General features: G+C 39.1%; 1 protein-coding gene across 1 annotated transcript; it reads right to left on the reverse strand.

Annotated features, from left to right (window-relative positions):
* Nucleotides 1–44: 44 nt before the first annotated feature.
* Nucleotides 45–21,745, reverse strand: LMAN1 (lectin, mannose binding 1). Its single transcript, XM_006913709.3, has 13 exons — nt 21,475–21,745; nt 18,116–18,270; nt 17,925–18,032; nt 16,970–17,031; nt 15,912–16,011; nt 12,000–12,123; nt 10,405–10,463; nt 9,834–9,966; nt 8,272–8,465; nt 8,067–8,137; nt 5,289–5,442; nt 3,593–3,714; nt 45–3,297 (listed from the first exon to the last, which is right to left on the reverse strand). The coding sequence occupies exons 1-13, from the start codon at nt 21,710–21,712 to the stop codon at nt 3,261–3,263; spliced, it is 1,557 nt and encodes a 518-aa protein (XP_006913771.1). The 5' UTR covers nt 21,713–21,745; the 3' UTR covers nt 45–3,260.
* Between the last annotated feature and the right edge of the window lie 1,386 nt (nt 21,746–23,131).

Here is a 23,131-nt window from a genome sequence, read left to right on the forward strand (position 1 = left end):
GGAAAATAACTACTTATTACCCAAGATTAATGAAGGAAAGTAAATTTACTAAAATATTTCTTTATTTGAATAAGGTCAATGTCATTTCTTGAATTCCAGCTAGCATCAAATAACAATCAGAAAAAAACACTTGACAAAAAATGTTATCCAATTGAAATTAACAGTGGATAGAAAACTTCTTTAAACTTTAAAAGAAATATATTAAACAGGCAACATACAGATCTAAAAAGTTGCAAGTGATGCTTTCACATTAGATCTTATAAATAAAAAAATTCCCCAATATAATCATTTGTTCACTACCTCCCTGCAAAAGCACATGGACAGGAAAAGATAATCACATCTTAACATTCACAACAGTTACCATGTTCTTTATAAAGACTGTCTGCGATGCGGTGGGTCTGGCAATCCCTTATTCAAGTAATTTTTGTTTTCCCCAAGTTATCAAAAAGTACTATGGTCTGAGATAAAATGTCACAAAAATCGCCATCAGGAAAGCAAAAAGCTTTAGCAGGCAGACGTGAAGATAGGAGTTTTCATGGCTTGACCATGACCATGAAGATGATTTTGTAAGTTTAAAAGCCATCAATCAAAGTACCAAGAGTTACAGGAAACAACCTGGTTTGTTTCTGGTTGCTACTAAACAAAGAGTTTTAGTAAAAAGAACATTAAGTAAATTTTAAGTATAAAAGAATCAGTGCACATTTATTTGCTAATGACAATGAAAATGTTATAGTATGCTCTGAGCTCAGCTTTAAACCAACAAAACCACACTTATTTTTTTCCACTCTCCATCTTAGTGGTTCGCAAATATGAGTGTGCTCAGAATCACTGGAGGTGCCTGTCGAAAACATATTCTGAAGCTCCACACCTGAATTTCACTTCAGGTGGTTTGGAACGGAGCCCCGTGACCTGTGCTCTGAACAGGCACTCCAAGACCCGGCTGGTCCTCGGGCCGCCCTGTGACAAACACTGATATCTCTTTAATATATACCAAAATATTGTTTATTGTTTGTGGCTTCATAGTAAAATTTCAAGCTGAATAAAACATCCACACAATTAGAACACAAATAGGTACATTAAATAACGGTTCCAACCATTATGTCATTGTATCTCTTTTTAAAAGTGGCGTCATAAGCACCACTTACACTAAAATTTTAAAATCGATTTTGTTTTAATCCAAGGCACCTGTAGTATACTTGCTGGTGTGAGAGAAGTTAAATTCAATTATACAAAACAGTACAGAAAAGAAAGGATCCTGGCAGTGATTGATTTTTCCACAGAGGAAACACTTCTCTTCGGAAATGAGCTACTTAAAGTCAATGATTTTGAGGAGATGAAATCAAATTTCGAATAATATGACAAATACCCTGTGCAAACTGCTTTACCGAGTGATTTTTAGCAAATTACATTACTAAGTAAAAAAGATTCATGCTCATGCTTTTCATAACAGCCATTTCCATTTGTATGAGAAATAATCGAATGATTCCTCTCGAACTTTTGCCTGAAAATGGGTACTGCGTACATCTGGGATTCCTTTAATAAGTTCAGGTACATGGATTTTACAATACTGGACATTTTGAAGGCTTTAATCTCAAGAGGATTTCTCAAGTTCATAGTCTACAAATTAAATATTCTTCTGATGGTATTAATATTTTTTCATGAAATAAATTCTGTGATGATGTCTCTGAAACATGAATTTCAAAATGTTAAGACTACAAGGAAAAACACTAGTGACGCATTTTCTATGTTGAAATGACTAGAGTGAGTAATCATTAGAACGTTCTCATTCAGTGTTCTAGGATAAGTGCTAAGACAGAAAGCAATGTCAAGATTGTTTGTATACATAGCACGTCAGGTATTGCTAGAAGGGAGAGTCTCTCACAGTCTTTGTACAGATTTTAGGCAGTCAGTTCCATCTGTAAATGACATCTCAGGGTAAATTTATGAAGGCATATAAGAATTAAACGGTACTATTTTATAAAACAGTATTATTTTGCATCCCACAACAAATGTAAAACCACCATTTTAGCTAAAAGAGATAAAAAAGTATTTTGAAGCCAGCAAAAATAAGTTTACATCACTTGTGAAGACAGAATTAAGTGCATTTTAAAATGTCATTTACAGACTGTTTCTGTAGTACCTAGAATATGTATGAAAACTACAACAACCCCTCCAGGCTCACATTTCGAGGTTAAGCTTACTAACAAATGCTTCGCAATATCCTCAGTTCTGGCATTAAAACAAAGAAATCAGAAGTATTAACTCTATTTTTCAAATTTTTGCCTTCAAAAATCTTAACACTGCTTCTAATACAGCCTCCTTAATTTACATGGGTACGCGGCGTTGCAAGCACCAGGCTGTACAGAGTAATGCAAACCAGAATGTAGTGGTGGGGTCTGTGAAGCAAAATATCCCCAGAACGTGCAATCTGAGCTGAATCTATATGCCGTACAAAAGGGAAAGGGGAGAAGTAAGTTCATTACAAATACAAATGCAAAAATGATTTTCATAATATTGAACCGACAGAATGAAGATGTTCAAGAATATGAGCCGTCAGGAAATGAATGCATTACCAGGCAAATACCCTTAAAAACTATCACGAGAGGAATGTGTTCGCCTAACTGGTGTTTCAGGCAAAGAGCAGCTCTTAATTTCCCCCCAAAATTTCCTTTAAAAGTGAAATACAACATTGATGATCAGAAGGGAAACACTCCAATAAACAACGTGAGGCTCTTACCCAGCCCTAAGGCTCTCGGACAAGATGTCCTGAGACCAAAGGGTAGCAGGTTAAGGGCTGCGGGCCTGGGTGTCACAGGAGGGAATTCTGACCTCTTACAACGACTGGTTATGAGAGAACCAGGATGGGGAGCTCTTAGTTAGACCTCATGTGTGGCGGGCAGGAGGGCAAGTGTGTTTAGGTTAAATAAAGGAAAACCTCCAGCATCTGAAACTTAGGGGTAATTTTCATATCCGGGGCTGGCCCCAATTTTCTATTATTTACCGTCTTATTTATCAATATTCTGTCCAGTGGCTGTGTTCTACTGGCCAGAAATGCACTGAAATTTAAATAGATTTTATGTACTATGCACAAATTTACATGTGGTTGTCTTTAAGGTTTTATTCTTACTGTAAATCAATGTTTAAATTATTTTATACAAAATTTAATAATTTAGCCTATGAAGCAATTTAAATACTTCAATTCCCTCAAAAAGACAACATTTTGTACATACATACATGATGCACACATATGAAAATGGTGGTCAAAAGAATTTTTTGGCAGCTGCTTCTTGCTGAGTCCTAAGGAAAAAAGAGAAGAAAAAAACTGAAAGAATTTCTGTATACTTTACCTTGGAAAGAAATAGGATTGCTTAAAATTGAAATATACAATGTCTTTTGAAGTCTAAAATACATTAGGATAAGCATACACTCTGTACGTGCACTCCCATGTGAACTGAACTAGACTAGAAATAATATTTGCTTTGTATAAATCTAACTAATAGGTATTGAAAGTTCCATTATGAACACAGATGATACTGAGTATTCCAAATTAAACAAATACAGCAAAATGTTCGGCCAAGTTTTAGAGACTCACCTATACATGACATAACCAACGAACAACACTGTCTGTACCACTACGAATATAACGAAGTGCACCGTGGATAAACATGATGGAAAAGGTGGCAGTTCTGGGCATTTCAGTCTTTCATTTGATAGCTATAAGGCAAAGAACTTTCTGTTACAATCAGTCAAATTAGTATTTTAGAAAAAGAAATAAATGTGAAATCTTTATAAAACTCACGGTCTACTGTATGACACAAGTATTTTCATTTATTCATCCTGTAAATATCTTCCATCCCAACTTTTACCACTTGATTTTTTTAAAGAGTTGACACTGGAAGTTGACACTATTGACACTGGAAGGCCTCCACCTTTTCACTGTCCAGTCACTCACTCATTGTCATTTGGCTCCTATCTTTGTCAAAGTGACAGTGATCTTAGTGTCCTTGGGGGTGACAGACCACAAATTCCTGGACACTTCCAGGTTACACCGCTGTACTAAAGTAATTATTAAGAGCATCACCTTCAACGGGGTAACCGTGTCAGCGTCTGAACCAGAACACTTTTGAGAGTGCTCAGCATCAGTCTCACGTGTCCTGGTTCAGATGACTGCATAGCTGCCCTACCAATGAACGACCTGACGATATCCTGGCTTTGGCTGAGCTCTCTTTGTCCCTGATCTCCTAGTGTTCGACATTACTAACTGGTATTTTGAAAGTGTTTCTTTTTCTATTCCCATGAGTATTCCTTCTATTATAAGGAGGTAATTAAATATCACGAACAAGGTATCTAGACAGAAGGGCTCCTAAGATTTTTTGTTTTTAATGTGCATACATCTACGGGATAAAGTTCTTCAGTGCATAATACCACCCACAGCATCAACTGGACCATTCTGACAAAGGCTAAAATTGGGGAGAAATAACCTCAAACAGAACTAAGGGAATAGATAATAATGCTTTGGATGAGAGGTAATGGTCAATAAGGAAACATTAAGCCATATTTAGAAAACTGGAAGAGGAAAAGGCAAATGCTACAAGTATCTGTGAATTTTGTGAGGGTCTTTAAAGCCAGTAATCAAGAATAAACTTAAAAGTACCAGGGATCGGTCTTCTAATATTGTCTCTTATGCATGTTAAACGTCACAAAAAGTTACCTATTTTTAATATTTATTGCCAATCTCCAAAAGTGAAATGGGGCTTACACTAAAAAAGACCCAATAAAGCAAAACAAAAACAAAAAACGTTTTAAAAAATGAAACAAGGCAGGAAAAATAGCTGGAAGACCTTGCTTAAAATTGCCGCTAGTCAGGTAGTTTTGATCTGTGCTAAACAGCTGAGACAGACAGAAATATGAGTTACCCAGCACAAGTCAGTCTAACAAAAGGGTTTGTTGTCAAGAGAGACATTTATCTTTTCAAAGATATTTACAGATATAATTATCGATAAGAGCCATTTTTTTTAAAGAAACCTTACAGAAAAGAACCTAGGAAAAAAGTCTGAAATTGTGATAGCTCCACTAATTGGGATAGCAATTTATTTTTTAAAAAATTATATTCAATAGGCTATGGAAGCATAATATGGTACATATAGACACATGGAATAATTCCATCTTTGACATTATAAAAGATCGTTAGCATTAACCAAAAATTTAAAGTATTTTCAGTAGAATAAAGTTGAATGTGTTCCTTTCCTGAAGAAGACTGATGCAAAGTGGGCGGGAGCAGCGCTTACCACGTTCCGCTGCACCAGGCTCTCTAAGTCCCGCTTCACCACGTGCAGGTGCTCCTTGATGTCACTGAAGTGCTGCGCGGTCTCGTAAACGCCCCCTGCGGATCCTGGGTGCTGCATGCCACTGACCAGCCTGACGGTTTCACTCATGGAATTCCTGCAACAGAAAATCCCTTTAGACAGTGGGATTGCTAGGAGATGGTTCTTTCCCTCACAGATTTTAAATGGTTAGATACAATTCTAAGCCCAAGATATCAGATTATTAAAGAAAGATAAAAGATCAATATTTTAAAAAACTGAACCGTCTTCAACCTTGGAAAATAATTTATAAAATTACAACTTAATATTATGCCTTTATCTTTTACTAAAGAGTAGGCTACCATTCAGATAAGAAGGGGTCCAAGAAAATACATGTGTGCAGAAGAAATACAGGAAGAACAAAATGGGATGGATTACCAAGAGGGCGTGGGTGGGAAAGGGCCGGAAAGAAGGAAAGACTCGGAAAGGGGTAGTCTTTCCCGCAGGGATATGGGTTTACAGTACGATATCACTTTATGTACACACTAAAACTGAACCAACAGGTAAATACATTGTAGATAAGAACACAGGTTTCCCTGTTGGAGAAAGAATTTTCAATACGGAAAGGAGGAAGGCTAAAATCGACCCCGCAGTGTTCAGTTCAGTCCAGTCCAACTGGAATCCAAAGCATCTGAATAATCTCACGGTTTTTAAAAACACATGTAGATTGGTGGATACAAAAATAGAGATATTTGTGGGTTAGTATACATTCATATATTCCCTCGCTCTGTCCACTGAGAGCCTAGAAACAATGGCACCCCAGTCGTAATGAGCACACCAGGTGCCCAGATCTTGGTTTCTAATTACCTCTCTCCAATAAAAGGAACCAAGGCTCACTAGAGAAGAGGTTGATTCTAGAGCTGGGGCAGAGAAAATAAAAGATAAGCCTGAAACATAGTGTGGTTACCAGAAGGTAAAGAAATGCATAAAAAAAGATGCGGGCTGAAAGAACACTAAAGCCAATCTGGAGAAGTGCCTAATGACCAGAGCTGGGATAATCTGAATAACAAAAGAAATAATGACAGTATTGGATTGTAACCCATAGAAAATATATTCCTGAGTCCATACTGATATAAATAATTAATAAATAAAAAAAATGGGGGAGAAGGAAGAGCTGGTCCTCACAGAATTTCAATAAATAAATAAATGCAGAAGGAAAGATAGAAACAGAAAAACCAGCATTTGGTAAACACCACTTTCTTGTTGCAGGAGAGACATCAATGGATGCTAAAATGAGTGAGCAAAAGTTTAAAGTGAAACAGGATATACACACAGTCTCAGAGTATCTTCCCCCAAATATCTGTTAACTACTAAGGGAAAGATAGTAACTTAAAGAAACTGGGAAGAAACCATCGTAGGCAAGTGAAGCTAACATCACCAGTAATAAGATATACTGACATTGTGAATATGGTACACTGTTGTATTCTTGTCAAAAATGCAGAACCTCCATCCAATCATGAATATATATCAGACAAGCCCAAATTGAGGGACACTTCACCAAATAACTGATCAATGTTCTAGGCAACTGTCGTGGTCATGCCAGAGAAGGAAAGATAACTGTTTCAGACTGCAGAAGTCTAAAGAGAAATAACTAAATGCAGCACGTGATCCTGGACAGGATCTTCGAACAGAAAAAGGCACAGTGGAAAACTGACAAAATTTGAATAAGATCATTAGTTTAGTTAATAGTACTGTATCAGTGTTAGCTTCTTGGTTCTGACAATTGTACTATAACCAGTTAGGGGAAGATGGGTGGGGGATATATGGAGATTATTATTTTTGAAATGTCTGAAGTCTAAAATTAGATCAAAACAAAGATTTAAAAAAATGTCAGGCAATCCAGTCTATTTCTAAACCAATTTAACTATTCATTTAGCATCATGAATATTTTAATCACAAGTTTACAAATTGAAGATTTTTAAAAATTCCAAACACTGCAACTGAAAGAAATACAAATTTGCAGTTGTAAGCTGGGTTGCCTTTAATCTCTACGTGTTAGATATTTTCACCTTCTATTTAACCCAATCCTGTTGAATCTTCCAGTCCTAAAGAACTCCCCTTGACATTCTTGTTCATCAAGGGTTATACTGGCTGGGGCAGTGCTATAAAGTATTAGCTTATGAAATACGACATTTTAGCTGTTTCTGTTCTCCAGGCATTTGAAGTTGTTAATTATCTGCATAAGTGGATCCTTTTTAGAAACTTATCATTCAACGTTCCAAGGACACAGTATCTCCTCTTTGCTCCAACTCTTTGTCCAGCCTCTCTCAGGGCACAAGATGGAATGAAAAAGAGGTAGTCGCACATAGCGTATTTCCTTTAAAATGTTTTTACTCCATCAAAAAGAAGTTCCTGCATAAGGCATGCTTGTATTACAGTCCTACGATGCTATGCGTGCTTATTCCCGTAGTATTTTTCAAAGAACTGTGATATATTACTCGTAATCTTTTCCTATTTTAGAAATGTATAAGTAGTTCTGGCTGTAGAGTAAATGTGACGAACCTTTATTTTTTTAAAGGTGCTACAGCATTTCTTTTCTAGCTTAAAATAATTTAAAAATTTAAACACGTCTGCAGTTTCTAAATATCAAAAGTTCTTGTACTTTACATTCCAGTATTAATAAAATGACCCTAGAACGTGAGAAATCATGAATTTAAGATAAACAGAGTACACAACACTCAGACATTACTTCTGGATACTTACTTCATTTCGTTTACTTGTCTCAGAATCTCATGCTGAGTGTTCACAACAGTGTCCAGTTCTTGCTGAGTGATCTGGAGGAAAAACAAAAGATGGCCAGCTGGCTCGATAACCCACACTCCATAGGAACACACGGCTCAGCAGCCTTCCTCCTCCGCTCTCCTCCATCAAAGGCTACCTAAGCAAAGCTGCAATTCGGAAAGCTCACCTGTCCATGCTGCCCAGGGATTCCTGCTCCTCTTTTAGAGATCTCCTCCGACAAGGAGGACACATATTTTCTCTGTTCATCAAGAATCATATCTAACTGTCGGTTCAGCTGCTTGATTTCAAGATGAATACGATTCTGTCCTTCAAAGATTTGTCTCAGCTCACGATCTCCCACACTCTCGAATATTTCATCCGCTAAAGTGGAAATTACAAATTAAAATTATTAGAATCACCTATACACAGGTAGTTTCCAAAATACCATAAGTGACAAAAGTAACGACACATACTAAAATCAGAACATCAACAACAGTGATATGACCTCCCTGACATCGAACATGCAGAGATAATTAATTCAATCATGATTAAGTTACGATTTGTTCTAGACATCTCTGGTGGGTGAAAATTTATTATAAATTTGGTCTGAATTTTTTCACCTAAAAATCATTTTCTCTTTCAAATATACTGTGTGATTCTATTCATGTGCGTGGGCAGAACTAACCTATGTAACAGAAATCAGAATAGTGGTTGCCTCTGGGGAGGGAGGGTTGATGTGAAGAGGCACGAGGGAACGTCTGGGGTGATACGAAATATTCTGCGCACTGATTTGGGTGACGGTTAAACGGGCATGCACATCTGTCAAAATTCGTCAAACCATTCTCTTAAAATGTGTGCATTTTACTTACGTAAAGATTAAGAAATGGAGTGGAGAAGACCTGATTTTCCTTTTATACCTGACCATGCTGAAAACAGATTATTTCGTTCAAACACTTATTACAATAAGCTTCAGGATATACTCACAAGTCACACATTACATTTAAAACAAATACAAGAAAAGAATAAAATGTATTTTTCATTTTTAGCTTCATTAAGTCTGCCTCACATGGTCGATCACTTAGAGAATCACATACCACATAGAGTTTGATGGGGAAACAGCCCATATAACGAACGTTAGCAGACAAAATAAAGTCACTCTACTGGGCCCTAACATGTTTTATCTGCGACATGTAGTGCACTTAGCATTTCGTCACAGTGGCCTGCTTAGACTAAAGTTTAAAATTCTCAATCTTCACGTCTGAGATTCTGTTGCGTAAGGGGAGGAGAGCCAGATAACCGCTTAAAATCATTCTCACAACAGTTTTGATGGTTTCCAAGTATTGTCCCTGTAATAATAAGGTAATTATGTGCCACTAAAAGTAAAGAAATAGAGTTTGGATGGCTTCATTCAACAAATATTTACTGACTCTCAACTACTGTTGTACAGCACTGTTGTTTAGTTAGTTTAGGGGACACAGCACTGAACACAACGAAGTCCCTGTCCTCATGGGCTCACTGCAGTGGGCCACTGCTCACACGGGTCACCACGGTAGCCCTTACTGCACACCCCACTCCATCACATCCGGTTTCCCAGCCCTTTAAAGACTGAGGATTTGCTTACAAATTATTTCCGGAAATTACTTGGAATGTGCCAGACGAGAGAGAGAGGACGAGGTGAATGAACGTGTGAGGTGACCCACGCGCCGTGCCTACCGCTGCGGCCCCGGGGACAGCTTCGCCACAACTCACCAGGCTGCCCCTGCAGGTCCGGGTGACCCTTCTGGAACTCCTCTTTTTTCTTATCCAATTCTTGTTGAAAGTGCTCAAATTCCTCCTGATATTTTTCTTTTTCCTTTTCTGAAATTTCTTTATCTGGTGTAGGCTTTTGTGGCGTTTAAGGACAGATCATTGAAAAATATATTAAAAATGTTAAAAAATAATAAATCTCAATATATATTTTTCCTCCTTTTAAATACCATTATTTGAAATGTTAACAAAAAAATTTATTTAAATCATAACCAATTTACTTTTGCTACTAATAATTACGGCAAAAAAAAAAGGGCCACTACCATTTACTGAGTGCTTGCTAGAAGTGCAATGCCTTATTCAACGCTTACAAACGTCATGAGATGGCCAGTATGAACATCTGTTTACTCGTGAAGAATGGAGCATTACAGAGGCTAAGTAACTTGCACAAGGTCACATGGCAGTAACAGGCAGAAATAAGAGTCAAACCTAACGCAGTCTCCCCAAGTTTTCAGCTATGAGGCAATACTACTAAACTGAAAATAAACTTTTTGAAAAAACTGTTTATACTTACTGGCTCTTTCCCAGGCTCAGTCAATTGGAAAGTGAGAAAAGAAAGGACATCATGGTCATCTACAAATTAAAAAAAAAAAAAAAATCTGAAAAAGTTCCATAATAGGTTATTTTTATGGTTGTGAATCTACTTTGTAGATATCTATTTCTTTAAAAAATAATGACAGATAAGAAAAATCAGCTCTAATTTTGTAAATGCAATGGTGCTCTGTGAACTTAGAGACAAAGATCATCTGAAAGACATTAGAAATAAGCAAAAATTCACTTTCTTAAGTGTTAAACACATAACAGATGTTTAATAAATGTCTGATAAGGGAATGAACAAACAAAACAAGCCTAAACTCTGAACCCTGGTACCAAAGTCCTCCCGCATTTTCCCATGGATCTCCATGGACTACGTCCCAGGCAAATGAGACAAAATCTGGTCCTTCACCTACTTCCTGTACCTATTGTCTCTAAACCTTTCCTACAGCACTTACCACTTCTTGCCTCACTGTCCTGTCGTAAACATGGCACTGCTCTGTCCTGCTTACTGGGGCAGTCCTGATTTACCTGTGTCCTGGAATTACTAATGGCATCTTCTTTTGTTCTCAAAGCATCCTGATTTAGATAATATGATTACATCATGCAAATTTGTTTCCCTCAACAGCAGATATGAACAATTTTATTTAAAAAAAATCATATTAAAAATCAAATTAATTTCAAGCTGTTTTAAGCTCAAAACAAGGACTTATCAGATCAAACCTCATAACATCAAATTAAAATACCAACCCTGGTTAGTCATATCTTCAAAGTAAAAGCAATTAATTTCAACTGTGTGGCAATCCCTAAGCTTTCTGCCACTATTATGGAGCTCTCGGTAGGTAGCCAGATTAACGGCAAACTGCAACGCCATGGTTAGGGTAGGTGACTGTGGGAGAAGCTGTGCAGCGTAATAGAGCACTGGACCCAGGAGTCAGAAATCCACGCCAAGTCCTGCCGGAGTCTGACCATTACTGGCCATGGGATCTTTAGAAAGTCCTTTAATCCAAGATTTGGCAAACGCATCTAAAAACAGGGTAAATATGATCCTCTCCCTCCCTATGTCATTGTAAAGAACAATTTAGATATTTGAAAATAATAAATTTATATATTGTACCATATAAACAGAAGACGGTATTAACATCAAATAACTTCATTGATCATCATGCTTAAGGCAAAAAATGGTAAAACTTTTTTAAAGTTTAGACCCCAATAATATTTTCTCAGGCTACCCATTTATTTAAATGTACTGTGACAACTCTCAGGATCCTAAACTATTTGACAATTAACCTTCTGTAGCCTTAACTTTACATGTCTCCTTCACTATAAAATAGCACCCAAAGTGATGCTCTAATTTACATAACTGTATGCAGCCCCAGCCAACTGCACACCTGCAGAATATAAGCAGAAGATCAGCAATTCCAAGAGACCAAAAGACTGGGACTGAAAGCTATGGGAAGCTTATAACTAGTCTTCAAATATTGAAAGTAAACAAGGCTATACATCTCCAAAATACACTATTCCTAATAAAACTCAACTCACAAATGTATAATATTAAAAGACAGCAAGATTTACCTGCGAGACCTCCAGTTGCAGCAGATATTCCAAAATGCCCCTGTGGGGGGATTATCATATTTTCCACTTTGGCACAAAATTCATAATCATTTTTATCTGGTGTGAAGCCATTATTGATCATTACCTAGAGAGACATATTGTAGTTATAGCTTTTACAACAGATATTGTAAAAAGAATTTCCAATAATCAATTTATGACTGGATCTCTATATCTGGTCTAATAATCAACAGCCAAAGCTATCAGCATTCTCCCATTATTTATTATAAAGGGTAATTCCTTGTCCATTAAATAACCTCACTTAAACAAGATATTAATACATTAAACAAGATATTTTCCTTAAGAAAGTGGTTTTTACCCTACTATGTGTCAAAGTCTGAATGAGAAAAATTTGATATCTTTCCATGAAAATCTTTCTAAAATAGAATATGGGTTACCTTCTCTTGAGAAGACTTAGGGAACATGATTACTTTCTGCAAATGATTCACACAGAAGGGAGATCACACTTGTTCTGAAACCCTGGTGACAAAGCTAAAATGAACATGCTGAAGTTATAATTTTGACGACAGCTAGTTGAGGATTCAATAGATTGCCTTAGCAAATAGTGAAGGAAGGTAATTAGACCGTCATAAGTTAGCAGAGACAGCAAATGTATTCACATAAGAGGCAAGAAGTTAAAACAGTAAAAAGACACATAAGTTTCTACCCTGCAGAACGTATATTTGAAGTAACAGCCGTAAACGTCTTTAAAGAATCTTGGCATCCTACAGAAGCAGAGGAACACTCTGCTCACGATCCCAGTCAAGCAGCGGTCCAGCCTCTTCCACGCTTCCACTTCCAGCAACCCAATCACTGGCCCCACCCTAAGCAGGAGTCTCTGAGGTCAACAGTGGAAGGGAAAGGAGCAGTAGGTACGTGGCGCCAGTCAGGGCACTGCCACCGTTACTTCCAGATGCAAGGTTTTGTCAGTGTAGTTAAGGTTAAGTCGCACGGGAAAAATGTTACAGTACTCTGTCCAAATTTTCAGTAAGAGAGTTAGGTACCTGTCCGTATGAAGGGTCGACCTCTATACAATATGGGATGGACTCCTACCAGTTTTTAAAAATCACCTGCCATTTAGTTGACTAACATTTGTGTCTGTTTCCCGGATTGGTAATGCTCCTATTACAGTTTACATCATCTACGAATGGTTCTCCTTTACAGTCTTTCAAATCAGAATCAACAATTAGTAGGACATTTGCCCTCAAGAGCTAAAAAACAAAGGTGTTAAGTTAATCATTTTTTAATTCTGATACTAAAAATATTCAACTGTTCAGTCCATTTTTTTTTTCTTGAACCCTGACAAACTGAAATCTATTAGAAGTCTTGACTGTCTAGTTCTAATTATTTTTTTAAAAAAATGCAGGGAGGGATAATATATTCGCTGCTCTGAGTTAGGAGGAAAGTTAGGACCGTGACTGCACAGGTCTGATGTCCGGTGACCAACACCAGTGACACTTCTTCGTGAGGTCACCGCTAACCTTCCTCACTCATCTTAAAGTTTCGACCCACTGTTAAATACTACACTTGCAAAATTTAAAAATCTCTTGTTTTGACTGTTTCCTTCACTAACAGCATCTCTTGTTCCCCTTACTTTGTTTTTCCCTCTGAAGTTCAAACCCTGGGACAAGTTAAGGGTGTGAGTACTAATCTAATAAACCTTCCTTGAGTACCTAAAATGGCATAATATAGGGACGAGGAATACGGGCTGTTATGCCTGCACTGAGTAACTGAAGATAATATTGATGAGAAAAGACATACAAACCATAGTTGACTGCTTAAGTCCATACGACATATTTTAAAGGCCAAATGAGCATTATAGAAACAAAACTGAGTTAGGAGATAGGAAATTATGAGCTGATGTTTGGGAAATCTGATGATGAGGGATCCAAATGAGCGTGTTCAAGAACGAGCATGACTCTGCCAGGCAGAGAGGGGAGAGCACCCCAGAAGGGACAACGGACTGAGCAAAGGCTGGGACGTTAAGTCACGGCTGTGTGTCCTGCCAAGTCTCCCTCAAACGTACTCTCCAGAACACTCGCTCTGGAGACACTCGTAGGTACTGGGTGAGAACAGGATTCCGTGGTCGGGTGAGTCTGACGAACGTGCGGCTTGATGAGGTTTCTGCATTTCAGCGCTTCCCATCTTCTGTGCTAACGCGCACAGTTGGGCCCGATCTCATGTGACTGTGCAACTATTCCGGGAGCACACTGCACAGGACTGCTGTTCTGGGGACTTCTGGGAGGGTGCACCACCTCACTAAGCTGGGTCATGCAGGCCGCCTCCCTGTGCTCTGTGAACTCAAGTGTGTGTCTGCACTTGCCATAGTTGGTGTCTGGGTTCTGCCATGTGAAAGTAAGTGTGACTTACTGACGACACCACTGAAATCGCGCAGGGTGACTATCATCACAGTGCAGTGCAGATCCAAGGCAAACACAAAAGACTGGACACTTCCTCTACGCTGAGGTCTCTCAATTAGTTAGGAATTTAAGACTATGCCAATACGAAGTTTTCCAAAGAACTGCCTTTTTAAGAGTTTTATACAAAGGAGTGCAAAGCTAGCCCATGATTTAGGGGAAAGAAAAATTTATAAAAAATGTTTTACTTGTAAGTATCATATAACCAGGTATCGACGGTGTCTTTAAAAAGCAGAGTTCACACAGTATTTGTGATCTTAGTTATTGTGACTGCCCTGCCGTCCCATTCCTCCCTCAAACACAAACAAATGTGCTGCTTCTCGGCTAGTTGATGGTACCGCTTCACTGTATAAGTGGCCAGAAATTCAGGGACCACCTCTGACCCCACAGCTGCACTCACCCGCCTGCCCCCAGCAAACCAGCAGCAACTGCTCCAGTCCCCGCCCCCGGATCCCCTCCCCTCTGCCTCAGTTCAGACCACAAGCGGGTCTTGCAGTTAAGACACTGCTGGGTTCAAATCAGTTCTGTTACTTATTTGGTACGACACTGTCCAAGTTTCTTGAAACCTCCCACATTCAATTTTCCCATGTATAAAATGGGGATGCCCACCCCACAGGGCTCGTGAAGAATAAACGAGAAACTGCATGTAAAGCACCAAGCACAGGGTACAGCTCATCAAAAGTCAAGGAGTTTAAATGATCGTCCCCTTCACTCCTCCGCAAATACTGTTATAAGAACACTGCTGCCTAAGGCTTCTTCCTAAACTGCAAATCTGATCTTCAGTTTCCTGCTTAAGACTCTTTAAATTGTTCCTTACAAGATAAACTACACGAGACCTACAAGATTTGACTGCCAACCTTTCACCTCACTTCTTATAGTCTTCTCTACCCGTCAGCCACGTCAAACTACTCGCCTTTCCCGAATCTTTCAACAGTCCCTGTGCCCATTTTCTCTGCACCCCACCTAGGAGACTCCCTCTTCCCCTTCGAGGGGCAGCTGCATTGTGAGGAGCTGTTCTGGCCTTCGCCACGGCCACCTGGCAGCCACAAGGTTCTAACCCTTTGATCCTTCAGTGGTATCTGTGCTGCAGTATTCATCACAAAGCACAGTAATGTTACATTCGTGTCTCCCCAGCAGATGACAAGCTCTGTGAAGAAAATTCCCTTTGCCTTATTTATACCTGTATCTTCAAGGCTTAGACACGTACATAACAGGTGGCACATAGCAGGGTGCTTATCAACATTTACTGACTAGAAGCAAACTCAGCCGCAAGGCTTTATTTACCGCACACGGCCACTCACGTGGAGCCCTGAAGCCACTTCTGCTTTCTCACAGTTACACTGCTGAGGACATGAACAACATCCGAACTTAAATTCATGTCATTTCTATCGAAGATTCAAAATGAAAACGCATACTAGAATCTTGTTCATTTAATTATCTCGAAATGTATGTTACTTACCATCAACGTCTTCTGGTAATACACAATCTTTGCCCGGACAGGGTACGGTTTATTACGAAAGTCCCTCTGGCAACTGGCTAAAGCTTGATTAGCGCCATCACTATAGTATAAGGGAAAGCAAAACAAACAAGGAACTTAAGCTTTTCAATATTTAAAAACTCACTATTTAAAATGATTAGTGTCTGGAAAGATTAAAACAGTATCCAGTTACGACAAAGTCTTGGGAAATCTGAAGTTATTTATTCAGAAGATGCAAAGCTGATGCAGGAGTTTTTCCTGTGACCCCGGTCAGGGCTCTGGATAACATTAGGCGCCAACGCTACCACATGCTGATGGCCAGGGCAGGCGCACTGATCTACGTAAGACCAGGGCACAGAATTGGAGTCACATGTGGAGCTTCAACAATGCAGATTCCTAGGTCCCACCCTAAAGCAGCTGAAGCAGAATCACAGGAGAAGGCCTTGGAATCTCTACTTGAACTGGCTCCAAAGGTAACTACCAGAGTAAAAATCACTAAAGCAGGAAACAGTAAACAGGAATTTGGATAAGTAATTTTTCATACACATTACAAATATATTAAACAGAAGCTTTGTCACCCTGAGAACCTTTAAATATAGCAATACTAAGACTGAATACAGTGGCATAAATTTCTTCTTCTTCTTATTTTTTAATTTTTTATTATTTATTTTTTAACTTTTTTTTTTAGGCATAAATTTCTTAATCATTAGTTTAGTCAAGGCTCCAAACTTTTCAGATTCCTCTTAATAAAGGTGAGAGAACACTACTAGTGGTGCCACTGAGAAGATGAATGCTTTATAAGCCTTTAAAATTATGTAGTTTTAGGTTAAATAAAACAACATGTTTTTATGTATGAAATCTGAGGTGGTCCACAGGAAGAAGTTTAAAACAGAACCAAATTAAGACCTTTTCACCAAGCTATAAAATAAATTGCAAGAAAAAGAATAATCTTATTTCACCTGGAAAATGTTCAGATTCGAAACAATATATTTTAAAAGGTTTTCGAAAAGAAGGTGAGATCAGAAATAAAGTACACTTACTTTTGATGGTCATAATGGAATTGTCCATTGTTGCCTATAATTACTACAGCAGGATTATTTTTCTAAAAATAAAGAGAATATATTTGTTTTAAAGCCCTTAAAGAATTGTACATCATTCTGGATGTGCTATAAGGTCTCAATCACTAAAATTCTAGGACCCCAAATTTTAAAATAATAACTTTCTACTTACTAAAAAAAAATTTAGCACTTACAATCACTTAAAATCAGTCCCATACACCTCAATAAAGGCTGATGATGTGTCCTGTCCTTGAATAACCAACCTCAACACACGTTGAGGACACGCTGTGAGCATGGGACAAGCATGGGACTTATAGAGTTAAGCAACATCGCTGTGGCGTTCAAGGAGTTTATTAAAGTTCTCCTGTAAACTGCTAACAGTGACCCAGTAGAGAAACTATAAGCTAATACAAAGATTTTCAATCTTAAGGCTGCTGCTCATGCACAAGTTAGTGTTTCTGATTTGTAAGTACGTTCTGTACTTAACTGTTTTAGGAGAGATCATCAGAGAAATTGGTTCATTGAAAAGAGTAATAACATATGAAAAGATAACATGTGAGCCAGTAGTAGTAAAGCACATGGGTATTTTCATGATAACTGTAATAGTCTAGTCTAAGCACTACTGGTTTCATTACCCACATCTAAATGACCCGTGCTTATTCATCAAAATTACTACACGCATACAGGGTGCTGGGGATGGGGGCCTTGCAAATTCTTAGAGTCAGGGCTCCATCAGGACCTCACGTTGCAGTATGACAAATCATGAACTCATAGCTTTAAATTGATAAATTCCCAGCTACATAAAGATCAATCACCTAACTTAGTTTGGGAAGTTCTCTCCTATTAAACTGACAAGAGTGTTAAATAAGCTGTATTTCTCACAGCTTAAATCTGTTAGCAGATATATTAAAGTGGGTAACAGTCTTAAAGAATATACCTTTCCATCATTGTCGAAAGAATCGAAGAATATTCCAACACCATTCCACATATCAGCTGATCCAAACACAGGACCCTCCAAGCCTTGATTTTCTGTATACCAAACTGCCTGTCAATATAGAACAGGGAACATTCAGAGGCTGGTGGTATATGCATTTATATACATTTTCTAAGTTACAGAAACGATCATACCAGGCCATCAGCTCCAATTCGACCTCTTCCAGTCACTCGAAATGTCACCTCAATTTCCCAGTTTTCAAAGGCTGCTTTTGTCTTAGTCCATACAGACCCTCTCTGGCTTTTTAAAGATGGTGCTATTCGAATCTGATCTGAACTTGGAATAGCATCTAGAACAAAAATCAGGGAAGAAAAACTTTAAGTTATAATTAGGCAAAACTCAATGAATCATCACCAAACTGATACATATACTTAGAGATCTAATTTTAACTCAGTAACCTGTACAGTAATTTTGTTAGGAAAAAATTTCATGTTGACAGTTTCAATTTTTACATTTTAGGGCTTTCTAAACACCCCCCCTTCTATTTTGAATAGTGATATATCTATGCAAAAAAACCCCAAACAAACCACAAAAAACACAAAACACAAAAAAAGCTGTAACCATATACTAAAAATTCAAGGGGCAGAAAGGAGGAAACTATGGCTTAAAAGGCAACCAAATATTTGATTTTTGTAATATTATTTTTCAAATACGCCCAAAATTTGCATATTATTTTCAAAAAACTGCAATGTATTTTACCAATTTACAAATGTTTAGAAAGCTCAAACAGTGTGAAAAGAACATACCACTAGGAATCAAGAGACTTATTCCTAGTCTCAGTTCAGCTGTGTGACTTTGGGCAAATAATTCTCTTACTCTCTTGGGCTCACCATATGTTCACCTGTAAAATGAAGGGGCTGGACTCAATCACTCCCACAAACACCCCAGAAGTTATATGCAAAATATTGTGCATATATACAGTCTTCTAGGGAGAGAGGCAACTGCATTTCAAGTTAATAAACAGTTCTTCAGCATTAGCAGATTCTCAGAGAGAAGTGATCCCCAAAATGGTGGTTTGCATCTCCAAGCTGGGTTCAAGTTCCAGTGCTACCACTTACCAGTTGTTTGATTATAGGCAAGTTACCCCATTCCTCTAACAACCTCACAGACATATAAATGCGCATATAAGTATATATAAATATGTCAACAAATGTTAGCTAGTCCTATTATTGAACTAAATAATTATTAAAGCAACTATCAGGTCTAACTTTGAACAATTCAGATATTAACCAGTTCTGACATCCATGCTCGGAAATAACTGTATTATCTCTTTACGGATGAAAAAAACTGACGAAAAGAAAAGTTGAGATACTAAGATAAATTACTGTTTGTTACCATCACTTTCAAACACTTAACGGCTGAGGGCAAGCATCCTGGAGAGAGTAGTGGATATAGTGTCAGAAGACCTGGATGTGAGTTCCAGTACACTAGCTATGTAACCTTGTCCAAGGACCTTAACCTTTCTTAACATTTTGGTTTTTTTTACCTGCCTTGCCTACTGAAGATCAAATAAGAATGAAGGTGAAAGAGTTCTGAGAGACAGAAAAGGTTACAAATTGTTATTTTTTTTGCCCTTATGGACTCAAGGGTGTGGACTTACAGTACAAAAGGGCATTAGAGTTAAGGGAAAAAAACCATAGATTTGATCTTAATTTGAGAATGAATGTAAAAGGCCATGTTTAAACTAAATCTTACATTTTTCTGTTTTTCAAAGTTGTTTTACATGATGGATCTCAGGACATGAAAAGGTGAAAAATAATACATGTAGTTAATAAAACAGTGAGACTGTAAAAATTACAGCGACAATGAAAGCAAGGGACATCCACAGCAGTGATTCCTCGAGTTAGTAGATAGAAGTGTCATGGCTAAAACACTAATCCCTTTATTTCAAATCCAGTCTAGCCATACAACTTTAATTCACCCAGATACATTATCTGACATTTCTGCAGCAGACAGTTGGTTATAGGCTCTGTAAAGAACGTTAACTAATTTGAGTAGTTGATTAACATTCCTGATTGGCTAAGTAGGTGGTGTAACCATGAGAGAAGAATGAGCAAGCAGGCCATGGAGATGCAGAGGTGAAAAAAAGTGTTATGAATTCATCACCACTACTGAAAATCATCATCATTCCAAAAAGAAAAACAAAAAAACCCTAAACTTGTATTTGGGACGTCTGCATCACCTTTGTGTATTAAGAACGGTACCCTAATAACAAGTACCCAGAAACATACCCTTGATGAGCAGGCACATAATTAATGTCTGCTGAGTAATAAAATAATTGCACTCCACTTCAACTACTTAATGACTTAATCATTAAGTCAATTTGCAATTTATGCCTTTTAATTATACATTAATTTCAGTGAAATGCCCTTCCTAGAAGTCTGCTTCCTATTCAAGAATTACAGTCTAGAAATGGGACATTTTGTTTTAAGCGATGGACAGTCTAAAATGATGTATACAAATCTTATAGAAATTTCTTAGTAAGTGATGGAATTCAAAGTGCCAGAGCTTCTCAATCCATATAAAGGCATTTGCCACCTGTTTCAAAGGGTGCATCTAATGGTCACTGAACAGAGCTTACAACCTGTCAAGTGCTAAGGCCAATTCCTTAGTCAGCAGTGACACATCAGCACTAAAGTATAGATATGTTTCTTTCACATATATAAACGTCTAGCAAGACAAGCTCTGATCTATCAACAGTGCCAAACACAGAGTTGAATAAAACATGGAACACAGGTTATTTCGATTTTTCCAAAAAAGTTTGCAATTATGCTATTTTTAGTCTCATGTTCTGAAACAATACCCCAAAATATATCCCTTCCTCTACTAAAGGGACAAGTGTGACTAGTAGTTAAATAAAGTGTTAATACAAGAAGAAAGATCAAAGACCACACCAAGTCCCTGCGAGGGTAAATCTGAGGTAACCTTCCAATAGGATGAGAAGTTTCTCTGACATAAAAACTTAAAAATTATTCTAAAACCAAGATATATCATGTGTGGAGCTGACAGAGTGACATCGGGTACAAACAGGAACAGTAACCATGGCTAACACTGGGTTTAAAAAAAAAGAAGAGCAGAGAAGGGCCGAGAGGAAACGGGAAAGGAGGTGGGGGGCTGCTAGTGCATGTCTCAGGTTGGGATTGGTTGGGGGTGCAGGACGTTTGCCCTGGAGACGTGGCGTTAGGGTGAAACGGGATGCCTAGAACCGAGTTTAAGGAGTGCTTGGAATTGTAAGAAGTAACAAAACACCTCTAGAGCAAACGGAAAGAACGGACGAGATCAAAGAACGCATAGGAGGAAGGGGAGTGGACAGAATGGGAGGAAGACGGGGGGCCAGGGGGAGGGAACCTGGTGGACAGAGCCGACCTGCCGGAGGGACTGCTGAGAAGGCTTCCCTCCACCGCGCATATGGTGTGCAGCGGGGAGGAGGTAAAGAGAAGGAGGCGCCAGGCGAGGATGGGACCCGGGCCCCCCGCCCTCTGCCCCGGCTTACTCCCCGCGTGGGCCCAGAAGGGCACGGTCCCGTCGCTCTGCACCAGGTGCGGCCCCTTGAAGCTGTATTTGTATTCGAAACGCCGATGTGGCAGCATGCCTGGGGTGCCCGTGGCACCAGCGGCTGCGGGGTCGCCTCCCACGCCGTCGCCCCCGACGAAGTGACTGAGCGACAACAGCAGGGCGCAGAAAAGCGGCCGAGCTCCGGCCTGGGGACCCCTTTGCCTGGATCCCGCCATCTTGGATTCTGGAAAGCAGAGGCCGGCGGGAGGGGGAGGGGCGCGGGAGCTGCGGATGGCCAACAGGGCGCTCGCTGATTGGCGGAACCCGAGGGACCCGGGGGGCAAGGGTGAGCCCCGCCCCTGGCCTCCGTTTTCCAGGCGGCCCCGGGACCCGGAGCATCTGTGGGCGGAGCCATGCCATAGGGGGCGGGGCCTGGAGGCGGTGCGTTCCGCGCGCCCCTCCTCTACGATCTCGGGTCAGAACCCGGGGCTCCAACCTTCTCTTCCCACGTGATAACAGGTATTGGAGGAGCCGACCCAACGCCTACCTGCAAAGACGCTTTCTCTAATTACTCAGCAGCTGGTTTTCATTAGATGTTCTTGGCAGACACATGGCGTAATCCCAGCCCACTGAGCTGCATGCACCAACCTGTGTTACGGGATTTCAAACTAGAAACCAGCGATCCACCGGGCTGTAGAGCCCTGGGATCTTTTTGTTGGTATTGAATCAGAGGTTTCTGTGAATTTGTCGCCCAACCTTTACCTCTCTCAAAATTTAATTCCAAGGGCTAAGAATGATGGCCCACCCAGGAAGCCCGAAGAGCCCTCATCTTTAACAATTTCCTTGAACCCCTCTGGCAGACCAGACTTCTATTTTCTGAGATTAGATCCTCACTGATTTAAACTTTCGTTTCCAAATTTTATCACATGAAATTCTAACTGATACCAGAGCTCAGTGTATTGAGTGCTACCATGTGTCAGGAACTGTTCTGCTGATAAACATACATTCAGTCATTTAAGAGAAAATTAACCTAATATTTTTATTTAATATCAAGGTTTTGCTCTAGTTGTTTCATTTATAAGAAACAGTCCTTTTTCTCAAACTACATGTCCACCCTCCTTAAAATAACATGATGTACATCTTAAACTCTCTTCTAGTTTTCTCCAATTATAAATCAGTGCTAAAGCACCAAGGGGTTGGAATCGACTGACTGGCTGAAGCTGAATCCTGGTTTTCTGCGTGTGTGGACTGAGGCAAGGCGTTTAACCTCTCTAAAGCTTGGTTTCCACATCTAGATAAGGGAGATTAATAACAGTACCTATGCCACTCCATCTTAGAAAGAATTCAGTGCCTGGTACCCAGTAAGCAACCAATAAACATGTGCTATTCTACTGATACTTCTTCATTCTTCCACTGATAGCAAAGAGAAACCTAACTCAGCCCCATTAGGTCAGTCACATCATTGATGCATTCATCATAGCACACAGTCCATCTCTTCTTCCCATCTCTTATTTTCTCCTTAAGAAAACATAGCCAGTGCAGTCAGATTTGGATGGTGAACACTGAAGTATTTATTGACTTTATATTAACATAAACTGCCTAATTTTTTTTAGGTAAGTAGCAGAAATTTTATAAATAGCCCAAGGGTCAGAGCA

Source organism: Pteropus alecto, unplaced genomic scaffold (genome assembly GCF_000325575.1).
Source record: "Pteropus alecto unplaced genomic scaffold, ASM32557v1 scaffold14, whole genome shotgun sequence".
NCBI classification, from domain to species: domain Eukaryota; kingdom Metazoa; phylum Chordata; class Mammalia; order Chiroptera; family Pteropodidae; genus Pteropus; species Pteropus alecto.

Excerpts from the sequence above, each read along its gene's own strand:
- LMAN1 (XM_006913709.3), bottom strand. The coding sequence starts at position 21,712 with ATGGCGGGATCCAGGCAAAGGGGTCCCCAGGCCGGAGCTCGGCCGCTT. Across the intron at positions 8,466-9,833 it reads GGACCTGCAGGGGCAGCCTG|CGGATGAAATATTCGAGAGT; the intron begins GTGAGTTGTGGC and ends TTTCCACTTTAG. Across the intron at positions 3,715-5,288 it reads GCCTGGTGCAGCGGAACGTG|CTATCAAATGAAAGACTGAA; the intron begins GTAAGCGCTGCT and ends TTTGCCTTATAG.